Source organism: Lacerta agilis, chromosome Z, assembly GCF_009819535.1.
Source record: "Lacerta agilis isolate rLacAgi1 chromosome Z, rLacAgi1.pri, whole genome shotgun sequence".
In the NCBI taxonomy this organism is placed as follows: Eukaryota; Metazoa; Chordata; class Lepidosauria; order Squamata; family Lacertidae; genus Lacerta; species Lacerta agilis.
Window position 1 is genome coordinate 37,867,995 of NC_046331.1, and position 15,923 is coordinate 37,883,917.

A 15,923-nucleotide genomic window follows, 5' to 3' on the forward strand; every position below is an offset into this window, starting at 1 on the left:
TGAGTGGAAAACAGCTATGTTTACCCCGTTTGGCACCTACGAATACACAGTGATGCCTTTTGGCCTCCAGGCGGGCTCACACACCTTTCAAGCCTTTATGCACCATGTGCTGGGTCCCTTGTTGTACCGGAGCTGTGTATGTTTCTTGGACGATATCTTGGTTTATTCGGAAAATGAGAAGCAGCATGAGCAGCATGTGAGACAGGTGTTGCAGAAGTTGAAACAGCATCAACTGTATGCGAAGCTGGAGAAATGCCAATTTCATGTGCGGCAAGTGGACTTTCTGGGGTACAGGGTGTCGGACAAAGGTCTGGCAATGGACGGGGAGAAGGTAAAGGCAGTGTTGGATTGGAAAACACCCAAGACCAGAAAAGATGTACAACGCTTCATTGGGTTCAGCAATTTCTACCGCAAGTTCATCAGGAATTTTGCGCAGCTCACTAGCCCAATAACCGACACGTTGAGTACTAAGAAGAAGTTTCAGTGGACTCCAGAGGCGCAGGAGGCGTTTGAGCAGTTACGCAAGGTATTCGCCTCAGAGGAACAGCTGCTGCACCTCGACGCGGAGCGGCCCATACGCATGGAAACTGATGCGTCGGACAGGGCGGTAGGAGCGGTACTGCTGCAACAGGATGCAGCAGGCGACTGGAGACCTTGTGCGTTTTTCTCAAGAAAACTCAGCAAATCGGAACGCAACTACACCATCTGGGATAAGGAGCTGTTGGCCATTGTAGCGGCGCTCAAAAAATGGAGGCATTTCCTTATCGGAGCCCGCCATCAGATCCAGATCTACACGGATCACAAGAATCTGGAGTACTGGAGAACAGCCAGAGTGCTCAACCAGAGACAGCTCAGATGGGCGGAATTTTTTGCCGACTTTGATTTCAGGATCCATTATGTCCCGGGGGACAAGAATGCGAGGGCGGACGCCTTGTCTCGCAAGCCGCAGTACCTAGAGGACGAGGGAGTGCCGGAGGAGAGACATGTGATGCCACCCAGCCGATGGCAGTGCGCTGGAGCCAGGGATCAAGAGTCTCTCATACGACGTCTAACTAGGGAAGATGCGTTTGCGCAGCAGAAATTCAAAGACCTTCAACAAGGTACAGGGGTGGAAGACGGCTTCGTAGCCAAGGATGAACTGTTGTTCTACAAGGGAGCATTATATGTTCCGGGCGATCACTTGAGGGCTAAGGTTCTCAAGCAACTGCACGATAGCCCTTCGGCAGGGCACCCGGGACAGCAAAAGACCTTGCAGTTGGTCACCAGGGATTTCTGGTGGCCAGGGGTGCAGGAGGACGTCAAAGGCTACGTGCAAGCTTGTGATTTGTGTCAACGGGTCAAAAGTGACAATAGACCCCCTGCCGGACTGTTGCATCCCATGCCCACCCCGGGGAGGCCATGGGAGATGGTGTCCATTGACTTCCTGACAGATCTGCCGGCGTCGAAGGGCAAGACGGCAGTGTTAATCGTAGTGGACATGCTCACCAAGATGTGCCATTTTGTGGCTTGTCCCAGGGCGGTGTCGGCAGAGGAGACAGCCAGGTTGTTTGTAGACAACGTTTTCAAGCTGCATGGAGTACCATCGAGGGTCGTGAGCGACAGAGGCCGCCAATTTACGTCGCGGTTCTGGCGCAAGCTCATGGAGCTCTTGGGTGTGGAACTCAACTTGTCGACGGCCAGGCACCCGCAAACGAATGGACAGGCAGAGAGGGCCAATGCTATACTGCAGCAGTACCTACGTTGCTACGTTAGCCGACGACAGACGGACTGGCCAAAGTTCCTAGCTTTAGCGGAATTTGCCTATAACAACTCAGTTAATGTTTCCACAGGGATGACACCCTTTCTTGCGAACTATGGAGGACATCCGAAGTCGTTCCCGAGGGGAGAGGATCGGGGCCCGAGTGTGCCAGCGGCAGAAAATTTTGCGGAGGAGATGCTCCAACTGCACGAGCAACTCAAGAGCACGCTGGACAGGGCCAAAGAAGCCTATAAGAGGGCTTCGGATCAGCATCGGAGGGAGGGGGAGGCCATCAGGGTGGGGGACAGGGTGTGGTTGTCCTCCAGGGGGCTGCCCACCAGAAGCAGGTGCAGGAAGTTAGAGCACAGACGTTTGGGACCCTTCCAGGTAGTGGGCCAGGTCAATCCCGTAGCCTTCAAGCTGAGGTTGCCTGAGGACATGAGAATTCACCCCGTGTTTCACAGAGCGCTGTTAACACCATACAGGGAAGGGCACCCTTATCAAGGGGAAGGGGGGGTGACAACAGGGCCTTCAGTGGAGGAAGTGGGGGCAGGCAATGAGGCCACTGAGATCCTCGATTCCCGGTGGAGGGAGGGGCAGGTGGAATACTTGGTAGCCTGGGAAGGGGAGGACCCCGAGAACAACACATGGATGCGCCATGATAATATTCAGGAGGAATACCTCAAGGCTGAATTCCATGCGTTATACCCACAAAAGCCAGCCCCACCGGGGTATGAATGTTGGCAGGGACATCAGGAGGAGGGCATGGGGGACCAAGGGTCCAGAGGAGGGGAGGAGGCAGAGGAACCCCATCCAGACTGGTCAGAGGAGGAGGTGGACGAGGTAGTGTCATTCGCACCCTTTACGACGGAACAGTGGAAGACGGTGTTTGAGTCGGATGAAAATGAGGACACAGACTTCCTGGGGTTTGTCACTCCACCGCGCACGGAACAGTGGCAGCATGGGAACGGGGAAGTGGAGAATGTTAGCACGATCATACACCATCCGCTTGAGTCCAGCGACTCCGGGGAGGAAGGGGGCTTGGAGGAGGGAGTGGATGTCACGGAGACAAGCCTGGATAGGGAGAGGAGCGTGGGAGGAGGATCAGTGAGGGAAAGCAGCAAAACAGACAGGCAGGGGGAGGGGGCGAGGTATCGAGAACCGGGCCCATTAATCTCAACAGATACGTCCGACGATGAGGACAGCAATCTCTTAGAGGTATCGCCAGAAGAAAGGGGGAATGCTGATGTCAGTAATAAACAGGGGGAGGGGAACAAAAGCGGGAAGAAGAGATTCACGCGTCACTTCCGGAGCACCAAGGGGTTATTGTGTTGGAAAAGGCGCGTAACGGAAGATAGCAGTTAGGATGTTTGTTTTAATGGAGTGTAGACGTGAATTATAGCTCTGTAATTAGTAAGGACAATAAAATGCTTTCAAAAGCGAGAAACGAGCCGGGTGTTATCTCACCGCAACACCAAAGGCAAGGTTGCCGTGACAGTACCGCTCCGGCGGGAAGGTAAATGGCGTTTCCATGTGCTGCTCTGGTTCACCAGAAGTGGCTTAGTCATGCTGGCCACATGACCTGGAAGCTGTACGCTGGTTCCCTCAGCCAGTAAAGCGAGATGAGCACCGCAACTCCAGAGTCGGACATGACTGGACCTAATGGTCAGGTGTCCCTTTACCTTTACCTCCCTGACCACCAGTCCTGCTAGCCAGGGATAATGGGATTTGTAGTCCAAAAACAGCTGGAGAACCAAGTTTGGGAAGCACTGATGTAGTCTAATATGACCACACAATGAATAGCAGCATGACTCCAGTATTTCAGACTGGAGTCTTTCCTAGTCCTACCCTGATATGTCAGAGACTGACCTATGAACTCTGGCCTTAGCTCCACCCATTCATATCCATGAGCATCCATGTTTTTGTCTGTGAAATATTACAGGATTATAATAAAAATGTATCTACTTATTCAGGAGGACAGACACCGTGGCTAGGTTTTTCAGGCTCTGTATTTTAATACTTCAGTTACATTTTCTGAAAAAGAGGATTTGGTGTGTCATTAACGCCAAGAACATTTTATTTTATTTTATTTATTTTATTATTTTACATATGACTCTTACTTTAGTTTTCAGATCATGCCTGCTGCCTCTTGAACTTAACCTGTCTTGAAACCTTACATGACAAAGGTTTAGAAATGGAAATTTAGCTGAACCATGCAAAATGCATTTGAAATATGGTTCACTTGCTCAGTTCAAGTGACCACACTGTAATTAAATTTGAGATGCTGTGATTTGGAAATTAGTCTTCTAAGCCTGGATTTGAAGGGATTTGAGAGGAGCTTAAAGTAACTAAAGAAAAATAATTAAGAGCTAGAGAGAACTGTCAAAGAGGGCTGGGATTTTGGTAAGCGATGGATTTAGGAGAGATCTTTGTATGCCAACAGTGCAATCATAACCAGTGGTACTGGCCACCCCAATTTCTGCTGAGTGGGGCATGAGATTCCAAGGCGACTCGGCATTCAACCACGGTTGATGTTCCTTTGGGGAAGATAAGACACAGAGGAGTCAGCAGTGTCTTTGAGATATTATTTATTTAGATGCATTTACAGCAAAGTCTTCAGTGGAGAGAGATTTCTTCAAAGCAGCCCAGCACTGGATTTCAGACATCTCCATGACTCTCTCTCAGCCTGCCTTCAACCAGTCTTCCAAGAAGGCTTTGGCTTTCACAGCAGCTCATCAAGCCCATCTCTAAATTTGAAAGGGGCACATTTTTACTGTGTGACATCACACCCGCTGTTACCTCCATCTCCCAACTCTGCTATTTACCCAGGGCTCAGACAGTGGGTCAATGACTGGCCACTGTCCAGCAATTACACATTGATGGCCCTTCTCCTTAGGCCAGGCATGTCCAACTCCCAAGAGACTGACATCTACTCCCACTATAAAAAAAAAACTGGCAGTCATTGTGACGGTAACATGAGGGGGCTGGAGGTGAAATAGTTAAACCAGGTTACCAATCAGAACCCAGAGGGGGTGGATCAGAGTGACAGTTAGTTGGCATTTGGGAGAGAGAGGGAGTTAGTTGGGGGAGGGGGTTGGAATTGGGAGGTTGGTTGGAGTGGGAGTGAGTTAGGAAAGAGTGTGGGTAGGTGAAGTTAGTGTAACAGGAAAACAGGAGAATAGAAGACAAGTATGTTCTGTCCTCATTCGGCACAACAAAGTAAATAGCTGAGAGGTGGTTAAGTGAGGGAGAGCCGGTAGAGGGAGTTATAGGTCTGGAAAGACACCCATGTTTGACATTGTCCACAATCATTTATGAAACCACATGCTTGTTATTCTGTAATAAATAAACATAAGTTTTGATGTTACAATTTAACCCTGACTGGACTCAATAGATTTACCAGGTAGGGCCTGGTTGGTGGCAGCGAGAGAAGAGAGCGTGGTGGCACAGGGATCAATCGACGGTGAAACGTCCGGGGACCCTGTGTGCGATCGCCACAGTGATCTACCCATTGGATTGATCAAAGTTGTTGAGCTTTTTTTGGGGGGGGAGCCTGATGCAATTAGCTAGTTTTGACTACTCATCTTTCCCCATTACAATAATGATTTATTATTTATATCCCTCCTATCTGGCTGGGCCTCCCCAGCCACTCACCATTATGAGTTGGGGCTTTTGGGGGGGGGGGTCTGATAGGAAGACAGAGGGAGGAAGTCAGCCTGCTGGTGAGGGAAGCAAGGAGTTCTTGCCTTTTACTCAGAAGAATCTAGAAGCTCATGATGCTTGACATGCTCTTGGATGCAAGCGAGCTACTGCTAAATTCATGAAGACATAATTCACCCAAGGTGATTGTAGATCACACACTTGCATTGCAGGGATGAGGGAAACTGTGGACTTCCAGAGGTGGTGGACTCCATCCTCTGATAGCCAAGCATGGTCAGTGGTCAGAGATGACGCAGTAGCTCAGCAGTATCAGAAGGGTCCCAGGTGCTTCATCAAACCTGGACTGCAGTGACTTGGGCTGTAACTCTCCCTCCCCCCCCCCACTGCCTCAACTATTTTTTATCTTTGCTTGTAAAGAAGGGAATAAACGGGCTGTTAAATGTAGCAAAATCGCTTGAACTGAGTAGTGCTGCAATGAAACATTCTACCCTAAAACACTACCGGGGGGGGGGGGGTAAGAAACCAGAATGGCTTTTGCCCAGTTGTTGGCACCTGTCTACAGTCAAGCTGTGAAGTCAAACTGCTGGAAAAATCACAACACCTTCTGTGACTGTGGAGACTGGTAACTTGTAACTGCTGCCTCTCACAAGCCTGGGCAATGTGTATGGACGTCCTGGGCTGCCCAGATGACAAGACCCCCTTCTTGGCCTCGCTGATGTGGGCCAAAGGAAAGCAGATATTTAGCACCAGCTTAGTTGCAGGATTTGCCAGACCACAATGGTAGAAAAATGGGTTCCACAAGTACTTCAAACTGGAGAACTTTTATCATCACAAACTATTCCAGGGTAAACCAATGTGCTGCCCTCCAGATGTTTTGAACTAAAATTCCCATAATCCCCAGCCACTGGTAATGCTGGTTGGAGCTGATGGGAATGACCTCACTCCCATCACCCCCCCCCTTTCTATATGGGAGACCAACTGACTGAGGGAGCAGGGTTAAGTTCCATTCAAAGTACAGTATACAGTTGTAACATAGGAATCTGCCCTATGCAGAGTATTGATCTATCTTGGTGTATTCCAATCTTGGATCTCCAGCTGTTTTTGGACTATAGCTCCCAGAACCAGTGGTCGGGTGATGGGAACCGTAGTCCAAAAGCAACTGGAGATCTAAGTTTGGGAAACACAAGTGACCCAGATCTTGTTTTCATAAAGACAGGAAGTGGCACCATACTGAGTGGAGGGAGGGAATGGAGGGAGGCATAGATCTAAGAAATGTGTTAGAGAGACACACGGATGAGAGCTTCCAGGAACACATTGAAACACTGTACTGAAGGAAAAGGCCCTTTGGGAATTTGGGACTCTGTATTGAAAAAGTGAGAAGCTTTGATGGCCTAGTGATTTATTGTGACGATCCTGGTGTTTGGGGGGCAGTTGGAGGGTATGAGATGCATTTTCACTTTCACTGAGCTATAGCCCTGCCCCAAAGAGTTCCTTCCACATTGCCTGGAATTTCTTGGGTGGGCCTGGGAAAGAGCCACATTGCAGTGGTTCCCATGTCACCATGGAAGCACAAGAAGGGGCCTTGGGGTGGGAATGAAAACTCGCTAAATAACTAAGGTATTGCATGAAACACAAAAAGTTAGCCTCTTCCTCTTTTCTGCCAAAATTATAAATGTTTTCTGCAGAATCTCTCAAGTCCTTGTACACTCAAGTATGTATCTTAATTGGTTTCTAATAAATACTTTGCAGGGTTGCCTTCAAGTCAAAATTAAACATGGTGTGGATTTTGTCTCCACCACTAATCAGTATTTTACACAAAACATAGCTCACTAGAAAGAGGAAAAGGAAAGTGGAAGAGGTGGTTTTGAGAACAGATGCCATTCTAGGTATTTATTTTTTTCTATTGGAAGAAAATTGCAATCACTAAACTGGTCGATCGGGTCAAGTGGTTGAGGTGAAAGCTCTAGAATTATTAATTAAGGCTGGTGCATCTTGGCAGCAGGAATGAAAGAAACATAGAAAAGGGAATGGGAACAGGTGAAGCCACCGATGCCCTCTAATAATTACCTAGAGTGTTTATGTCAAAATGGGTAATGTAAACCATCACTTTTTAATTAGTCTCATGTCTTATCATTGAGTGGTAAATAGCACTGTTTCAATTGTTATTTCTTTGGGGCTGAGATTAATTTATATCAGTTTCCTAAGTTGTTTTGTGTTTCCATTTTCCATGTTTTCCCGGTAGGACTGCCAACAGGTAGGGAACAATGGTTTGGATCCAATGTTAGTCCTACTCAGAGCAGACCCACTGAAATTAATGGGCATATATCTAACTTAGATATATTAATTTCAATGGGTTCTCCCCTATTAGAGACTTTGAAACTTTCACATACACACACACACACACAAACTCACACACACTCACACACACACATACTGTATATATACTTATTCTTTTTGTTTGCAGTGGATGGTTGCATCGACTGGTTAGTGGATCTCAAGAAATACATGGCTTTGGCAGGTGAGCCCGTTCGAGTGAAATGCGCCCTTTTCTACAGCTACATCAGGACCAACTACAGCATGGCTCAAAGCACAGGCCTTCGTCTTATGTGGTACAAAAATAAAGGGGACTTGGAAGAACCCATTATCTTCTCTGAAGTCAGGATGAGCAAAGACGAAGACTCCATATGGTTTCATGCAGCAGAGGTTCAAGACAGTGGTTTCTACACCTGCGTGCTAAGGTGTGTATCATGCTAAACTATAATTGCAGGTTTAATGCATTTTGAAATGGTGCTTTGATTTAAGATTCAGAGCTGTGGGGAATTTGAACCACATTTTCTGAAACACAGCGCATCAGCTTCACCAGTCTGGTTCCAGATGTTTCGAACTCCAACTTTCAAGCCCCAGCCAAATAATAATAATAATAATAATAATAATAATAATAATAATAATAATTCACTTATTAATCGCCTTCCATGGAAGCGTCTCTAGATGATGTACAATAGAAATAGATAAAAACAGCAGAAATATTTAAAAAGCAAAGCAATGTAGACATGCATGGCAGAGACCCACTCTTCTAACTGGGAAAGCATGTAAGAACAGAAATGTCTTCAGTTGTTTCTGGAAAGTGCAGATAGCCAGCATCTCAACAATAGTGGTATTCCACAGAACAGGGGCAGTCATACTAAAAGTCCTGCTCTGAGTTGATGTGAAGTGGGTTTCTGATGCCCATATAAAACTGCTTATGTATGCATCATAGAAACAGCTAATCTGCATTGCTTCTCATTTTCCTTCCTTCCTTCCTTCCTTTCTTTCTTTCTTTCTTTCTTTCTTTCTTTCTTTCTTTCTTTCTTCAGGAATCCTGATTAATTAATTAATTTTATATTTAAGATAGCATTGTCAATGTAGCAAAGAAGAAGGAGATAAAGGATCTCTGTTGCAAGGATCTTACAATCTAGATTTTAATGGGTGGGAAGGAGGAGATGGAGGCATGCAAAACAAATAGCAGATAGCAGAGGAATGGGAGAGAACCATGAGGGATAGGTTTGGACAAGTGCTGTACATGGTGTTTACAAATAATTACACCGAGTACTATTCATACTATTCATAATAATTATGCCCACTTCTATTGAATACCTACTTTAGGTAGCACAGCTGAGTAAAGCAAGCCTTACAAAATAGCAGATTCAACAAAACTAGCTCTCAGAATAACATCTTTGCAGATTTATTGGCACCAGGGCTAAGGAATATGTTGCCCTCCAGATACTGCAGCTCCCAACATCCCTGACCATTGACCGCGATGGCTAGAGATGATGGGAATTGGAGTTGAACAACCTCTGGAGCACTGTAGGTTCCCCATCATTGATTTAGACATATAGTCCTCTCCGTTTCTGCTGTTCAGGCATGACCAACATTTCTTATGTAGCTAAAATAGCACCATTCTATGGCAACTACAGAGGCAACATATATTAGCTGCAAGTGGGAGTGGGACCAAAATGTTGCATTGATTACCTGAGCTAGGGTGACAGTGGTAGACATTTCCCTGTCTTTCGGCAAAGCCAAGAGGCAAAGGGAATATCTCCGTGGCAGGAGGTGAATCTCAAGTGGTCACAGAGATGTCGCCTCACACCTCTGACAAAGCTTGCCTGAGCACTGGACAAAAAAAAAGTCATTCTAGACTTGGTTTGTGTGTGTGTGGATGCATTCTGAAATATATCATTGATGCAATGGTAATGTATTAGTGATGGTTGCGGGCCCAGGTGCAGTGAGCCTGCCAGTGGCGCCAGGGGTGTGGGGTGAACAAGACATGAAGGATGAAATAATCAAGGGGCAAACTTCTTTGGATTAAAGAGGCCAAAACGTTATTGGTCACAGATGTCCATAGGCTTTTTTTGGCGTAGCCATAGGGTGTGTATCCTGAATCATTTAGCCCGACTGCTGGTTGATTGATCAGAATCCTGGGTTGAGGATCACCCTATCAAATCAGGCCAGTGTGTGTGTGTGTGTGTGTGTGTGTGAAGGGGGCTTGCTATGGCCTTTAAGCCCCTGTCTGGGTGACTGGGCAGAAGCACGGCCACCTGGACCCCTTTCATGGAGTACACAGGTCCCATGGAGTGGGAGTGGGGTGGGTTTCCTGATTCCCATCCTCCACTTTGGCTAAGGATCCAACCCAATGCCTTAATGGCCAACAAGTTGTGACAATTGCTATGGGGGATGTTCCAGCCAAAATACCCTCACAAGAAAAGCAAACAAATGGCATGCAGACCCAGGGTGGAAAGACTGTCAGCTGTCACAAAGGGGAGAAAAGCTATGACATTCATACATGGGGACCCTTTATATGGCTCTGAGGTGTTTTTGTGTGTGTGTGTGTGTGGGGGGGTAATTTCAGAAGAGACATACTTCTGCATATCTCTGGATATTCTCTGTGACTGTCACAGCACTACCAACATTTGCTGTTAGATTAAAGTTTGTTTTCTGACTCCTAGAGTTTTCTGACTTCCTATATGCACACTGCTGGTTGTTGTTTTTCCATAGTGTGTCTGGTCTACAAAATGTTGTTGCCTGTAAGGATATGTGAGCAGTGTGTTGCTAGGTGCCACCACTGAAGACCTGTCCTACTGCACACATGCACCAGCTATGCTCCACGGGCCTTCCTTATGTTCTGTGCACGAAGAACAGCTTTCTTTTCCTCTTTCTTGCTTGGGTGAAAAATGAAGTTTTGGAAGTACAGAAACAAAAAACCAGCCACCACCCCCCATCCTTTCAAGTTGCTTCAAGACATTGGTGACCAGCTCTTATGGATGGAGGAAAATTGTATTCAGTTTGCATTTAACAGGAAACCTACTTAATACACACTTTCTGAAATAATGTGTGAATAGCCAGACAACCATCCTTTGAAATTTGCAGTATTCCAAATTTTGCAATGCAGTACTCAGGCCAAGTAATGTGTATCAAAAATGCATATGCAAGGGTAAATAGTGTGCATAAAACTGCATATATTAACATAATGAACTGGGGTAAATTGCTTGGCAAAAATCTGTCTGTTTTGCATATAAAAATGTGTATATTTGGAGAAATTAGCACCAAATTGCTGATTATTTTTTTTCCCTAAGGCTTTTAAAAAATGGCAAACTGATGTGGAAATGTTGAGAGCTGAGCTTAAGTTTGGAAAAATGAGAAATCAAGAGAAAGCGAAACTGACAGAGTCAGCTATCCCTACCTCTTGTGCATGCACTGTCTCTGCTGGTCTCAAATCAGTCCAACACAGCTGTGTGACTTCCAGTCGATGGGTTTGATCTCACACTCAAAATGATGTATTTCAGAGCTTTGCTGAATAGGGGCCATTTAACAAGCAGAGAAGTGCCTCTCCTAAACACACATTTACATTGGGGACCAAGGAGGTCATGCGATCTTCTTTTAAAATGAATGAGTTTGCCTTTAAGTTCACCCAGGAGAACTTTAAAATGCAAAGAGGTCTGAACGTGCTTCCAGCCCAAACTGCCTCTGCTCCAAGGGCAGAGAGACTGACAAGCAAACAAATGGAACAGTCTGGGTCATGACTCTGATATGCCATTGCCTGACCTGTGTCCATTACTGCGTCTCCCATGGCCCCATGATGGGATAGCATTTAATAGGATTGGCTATTGTATTAAAATGTTAAACTCGAAGTGCTATAAGCAGTGGATTTGATGCATAATTGAGTATTTCAGTGATTGTAAAATAGTTCCCCCCCATTAAGTTGGTGGAGCTTAGGTACCTCACTGCTTCCTGTGCCAAAATGGCAGCTTGCTGCAAGTGGGAGACTTTATGCAACTGGCTTTATTTGACAGCCCTGCAGCATTGCTGCTAAAGGATGGCTGGTGGGTTCCCACTTCAGGTTCCCACTGAACAAGAATCAGGTGGCATTAAGAGCCAATAGGGCAACTTTCCCCACCCTAGTGCCTGCCAGATGTTTTGAACTACAACTCCTACCAACCCCAACCATTGGCCAAGTTGTCTAAGGCTCATGGGAGCTGTAGCTCAAAACTTTTGGAGGGCACCAGCTACAAAGCTGATGACTCGTATGACTTCTCAGGTTGGGGCAGTTTTTGGACACTTGCCTCTTGCCTTTTGCAGGTGAATGGACACTTGCAAACCACACGGCTGTATGCAACATGAGTAAGAAAGCCATGTAACGAAAACTAGAGGGCTACAGTTGCCTCCCAGCATCTGAGACCTTGAGCTCTGAGAAATCTATGTTCCCCGCTAGGAATTTTCCTAATTATCCTGGAATTCCTGCCACCTGTACAAACTGTCTGAGCTCAACAGTGACCTTACATGAAAACTTCCATTATTCAGGATCTTTATGGATAATACCATCATCATCATCATCATCATCATGTACAATTATATAATTGATCATTAATAATAATTTTGTTCAAGCCAGGACTTTTTATACAGGGATGATTTTTTTTATTCTTTCCCATTCCCCCCCTTTTTTTTAAAAAAAAGAAATGTCTGTGTACTCCATTTCTTGGCATTATTTCTTGTAATTATACATAAGACCACATTTCTTGCTTCAATGCATTTATCTATCTCTTTTTTTGTCCCCTTTCCAGAATTTGGCAATGTGCTCTTATTTTCTTTGTTTATCAAATTGCAGGTGGCTTGAAATAGTGGAGGATTCAGTTAACAGTAATTCATTTTCATTTCATTAAATGTGTGTGTGTTGGGGGGTTAATAATGTATTAGCCCCTGGATGCCCATGCCACTGATCTCGTAATTCCAGACACATATAGATATGTAGATATATGCACACAACATACTTCTCTTCTGAGTAAGCAGATGTTTACATTTGTATTTTAATAAACTGCTCTTGTCTGCTGGCTTTCTTCACAGCAGAGAGGGCTATATTGCTAGGTATCCAGGTCCAAATGCTGGTAAAATTAACCCCCTACAGCTAGAATATTTGGAGCAAATGGAGTCACAGTTACAAAGAAGGGTTGTAGCCCAATATTATAGCACATGTGTGTGCCTGTCAGTAATCACACATTTCAAAGTTGGCATTAACTCTTTATTAGCAAAATCAAGATCTCCACAGACTTGGTTGAGTGTCAGGCTTATTGAGCAGAGCAGCTCGTTCCCAGTGGTCTTACTCCATGAAAATCAGTTGCTGAGAATGGAAGTCCCTGCCTCCTCATAGCTGTCTAGGTCTCCTTGTCTCCAGGGTTTTCCCCCGTGCAATCAGAGTCTACACCTACCTGAAGCCAACCTCTCCTCCACCCTTTTCATGCCTCTTCTGGCTTTGGGAGACTGGGGAGGTGGGGAGCTTGTTGCAGCAGGAGGGGGAGATACCTGTGACTCTTCACCAGCCAGAACTCTTCATCTCTGCCTCTTGGCCTCCTTCATCCCACTTTTCTGCCTCAGCTTCTGCCTTGATTCTGCGCTTCTCTCTGCTACAGACTCTCACAGCTAACTAAGCCCTGTTACATCTTCAGGTTCTAACACCTCCTCTTCCCAGTTTTTTCCCTTCTCCCCCTGACCACTCATTTTGTCCCCAGGCTCAGAGCCTTCTTCCCATGACGGTTTCCCAGCTGGTTCCTCCCACCATTCCTCTGTGCCCAACCAGTCCATGCCATCATGTTTTGCTTGCAAAAGGTCTCAGACTCTTATCTCTGGCCACCTGCTTATAAGGTTAGAAAAGATGCCTGTCCTGTCTGAAACCTGGAGAGATGCTGTCTTGTCAGTCCTTATAGACTAGGGAGGTGGTGGGCTTTTTCAGCACAATGGCTACATATCCTCATGAGCAACCTTTCAGAGATTATGTGCTAGTAGCGGGCAAGGCCAGAGGCAAAAGTACGTGGAGTGACATATGAAATTCTTGCCTTTATAAATTAGGCTACATTCCACTCACCAGATGCCAGAGATTTCTATACCCAGACACTTCTCCATCCAACAGAGAGACAGAGAGAAAGAAAAGAGGGAGAGTGTGGGAGTGAGGTGGACTATGGCAGTTCCTTCTTCTGTCCATCCAGGCAAACAAAGAGCATTCTCACAGTCCATCTGTCCATCCAGGCAAACAAAGAGCATTCTCACAGTTCAAAGACAGGTTTCAGCCAGGCAAAATTACTCAAGGAGAGGGTAGAGTAGGGCCAGTGAGAGGCATGGCATGAGAAGAGCCCTGAGGATCAGACAGACAGCCCTGCAGGACCACATTTGGCTCTTGGGGCTGAGATTCCCCATTCCTGGGATAGACTGCAGTGAGCCAGACAGGCCAATTGTTTGACTAGGTTCAGAGCATGCGCTGATGGCCTCTGAAATCCCTCATTATGGGTCTTTATCTTTAACTCAACAGACATCCGAATAGAGGACTAACATAGGACACACAACCACTCTAGTAACACAACCTAAAGGTCCTCACTAGCCCAGGTTCCAGCCACCATAGCTGAAGTCCTAATGACCCTGACAGTGATTTGTTTCTTTCATGATGCTAGAAGGAAGCGTGACGATTGTGATCTGAACATAATTCACCCTGGCTTCCAATTCATGTCTCCCAACCATCCGCGTGATGTTGTGTCGCCCAACACAAACCACAGTTAAGAGACACAGCTTGGGTACCTTGACATTTCTGAGCAGAGTATAGAAAGTAATGCATTCTGCAGCGTGTCGGTATGCCATTAATCTTCCTCCGCCTGCTGATGCTACCGTAGTTTAAGGCTGTCAGCGTTTCCATTACAAGGCCTCATTTTTCAAGAACTTAACAAATCAGCTGCAAATATTCCGCTCTGGATTGAAACATTTCAGGCAAAAGCACCAGGAAATAAACTATCTGCCACCATAATTGGTTGAAATAAAACATAAATCCAAAATCTGTGATGGCTAAAACTCATCAGCACAAATTGTCTGTGGATGCATGTACTGCCAACTTCATAGTAGCCCTGAGATTTCCAGGCACTTTTAGTGTTATTAATAATAAATAATTTTGTAAAATTATTTATATAAATTTTGCATATTAAACCAATTTTACACATATTGATCAGCTGATGAATCCACATGATTTGCAAATTCAGCATTAGCAAACCATAGGCTGTTGTATTACCACACAACTCAACTGTAGGACTTCAGAATTCACTAGGGATGAAAGAATCTGCTAATTTCTGTTTCTTTCAGTTTCTCATTTTTATAATCTTCAATTCAGTTCTCCATGATTTTTTTATAGAAAAAGAAAAGAGAAAAAAAGATTGCACCTTTGCCTAAAATACGGATTCTGCTATTTTTATCAGCAGATATAAAAGTTTAGTTTATGTTGGTCAGGCATCGATGACCATCCAGAGTCCTGAGTGAGAGCATGAATCTGTTTAGGGGACAAAAACAAAGATGTAAAATTTGCTCTCCTGAAAGGAAGGAAAACCACAGCTTCAGCTAAGAACAAAGCTGATTTGCTGCTAACCTCAGCCCCAGAGGGAGTTGCTAGATAGTACTCCTTGCAGTTTGTAATAACATCACACTTCATTGCCATTGGGTGCAGACTTTGGGAAAAAACAACCACCACCACCACCGGTTCTTTTGCCATGCCTTCTGATTCTCACACCTGGTTTGCGTTTGCAGCAAAGGCTACTGTGCACGGTGGTTGCTTCCCGACACAGTTGCAAATACGGCTGCCAACTTTTATGCTAGGTAAGACGTTAGATGCCAGGGACCATCTCTCCGTTGCTGGGGGTGGGGGTGGGGTGAGAGGCCAAATGAGAGCACCAATCTCCACAGAAGTTTTGTATGCCAATTTATAGATGAGTTTGGAAATCATGACTTTAATTAGGATGGAGATCCAGTGGCCCTCTGGATGTTGTTGGGACCCCAACCCCTGTGAATCCTTGGCAACATGGACAATGGTGGGGGATACTGTGGCCAGGCTGCCTGGGTGCCTGTTTAGTATGTAGGGAAAGCAGTGGCTCTCACAGACCCCTTCCTTGCCCAACTGCTGTGCTACAGCCCTGCAGTGCTGCCAGTTGGGTCTTATCAGTTTTGGAAATTAAACCAGTTACACACATAT

General features: G+C 45.7%; 1 protein-coding gene across 2 annotated transcripts in view; it reads left to right on the forward strand.

Moving 5' to 3' along the window:
• The window catches only part of IL1RAPL2 (interleukin 1 receptor accessory protein like 2), a 478,226-nt gene that overhangs the window by 234,868 nt on the left and 227,435 nt on the right, over window positions 1-15,923 (forward strand). The window contains exon 2 of one of the 2 annotated variants that reach the window (XM_033138022.1): window positions 7,863-8,136. The exons of the other annotated variant lie outside the window; for it this stretch is intronic. Within the exon in view, the coding sequence (XP_032993913.1) occupies window positions 7,863-8,136 (274 nt within the window). The remainder of the gene's footprint in view (window positions 1-7,862; window positions 8,137-15,923) is intronic. 2 annotated transcript variants of the gene reach the window in all.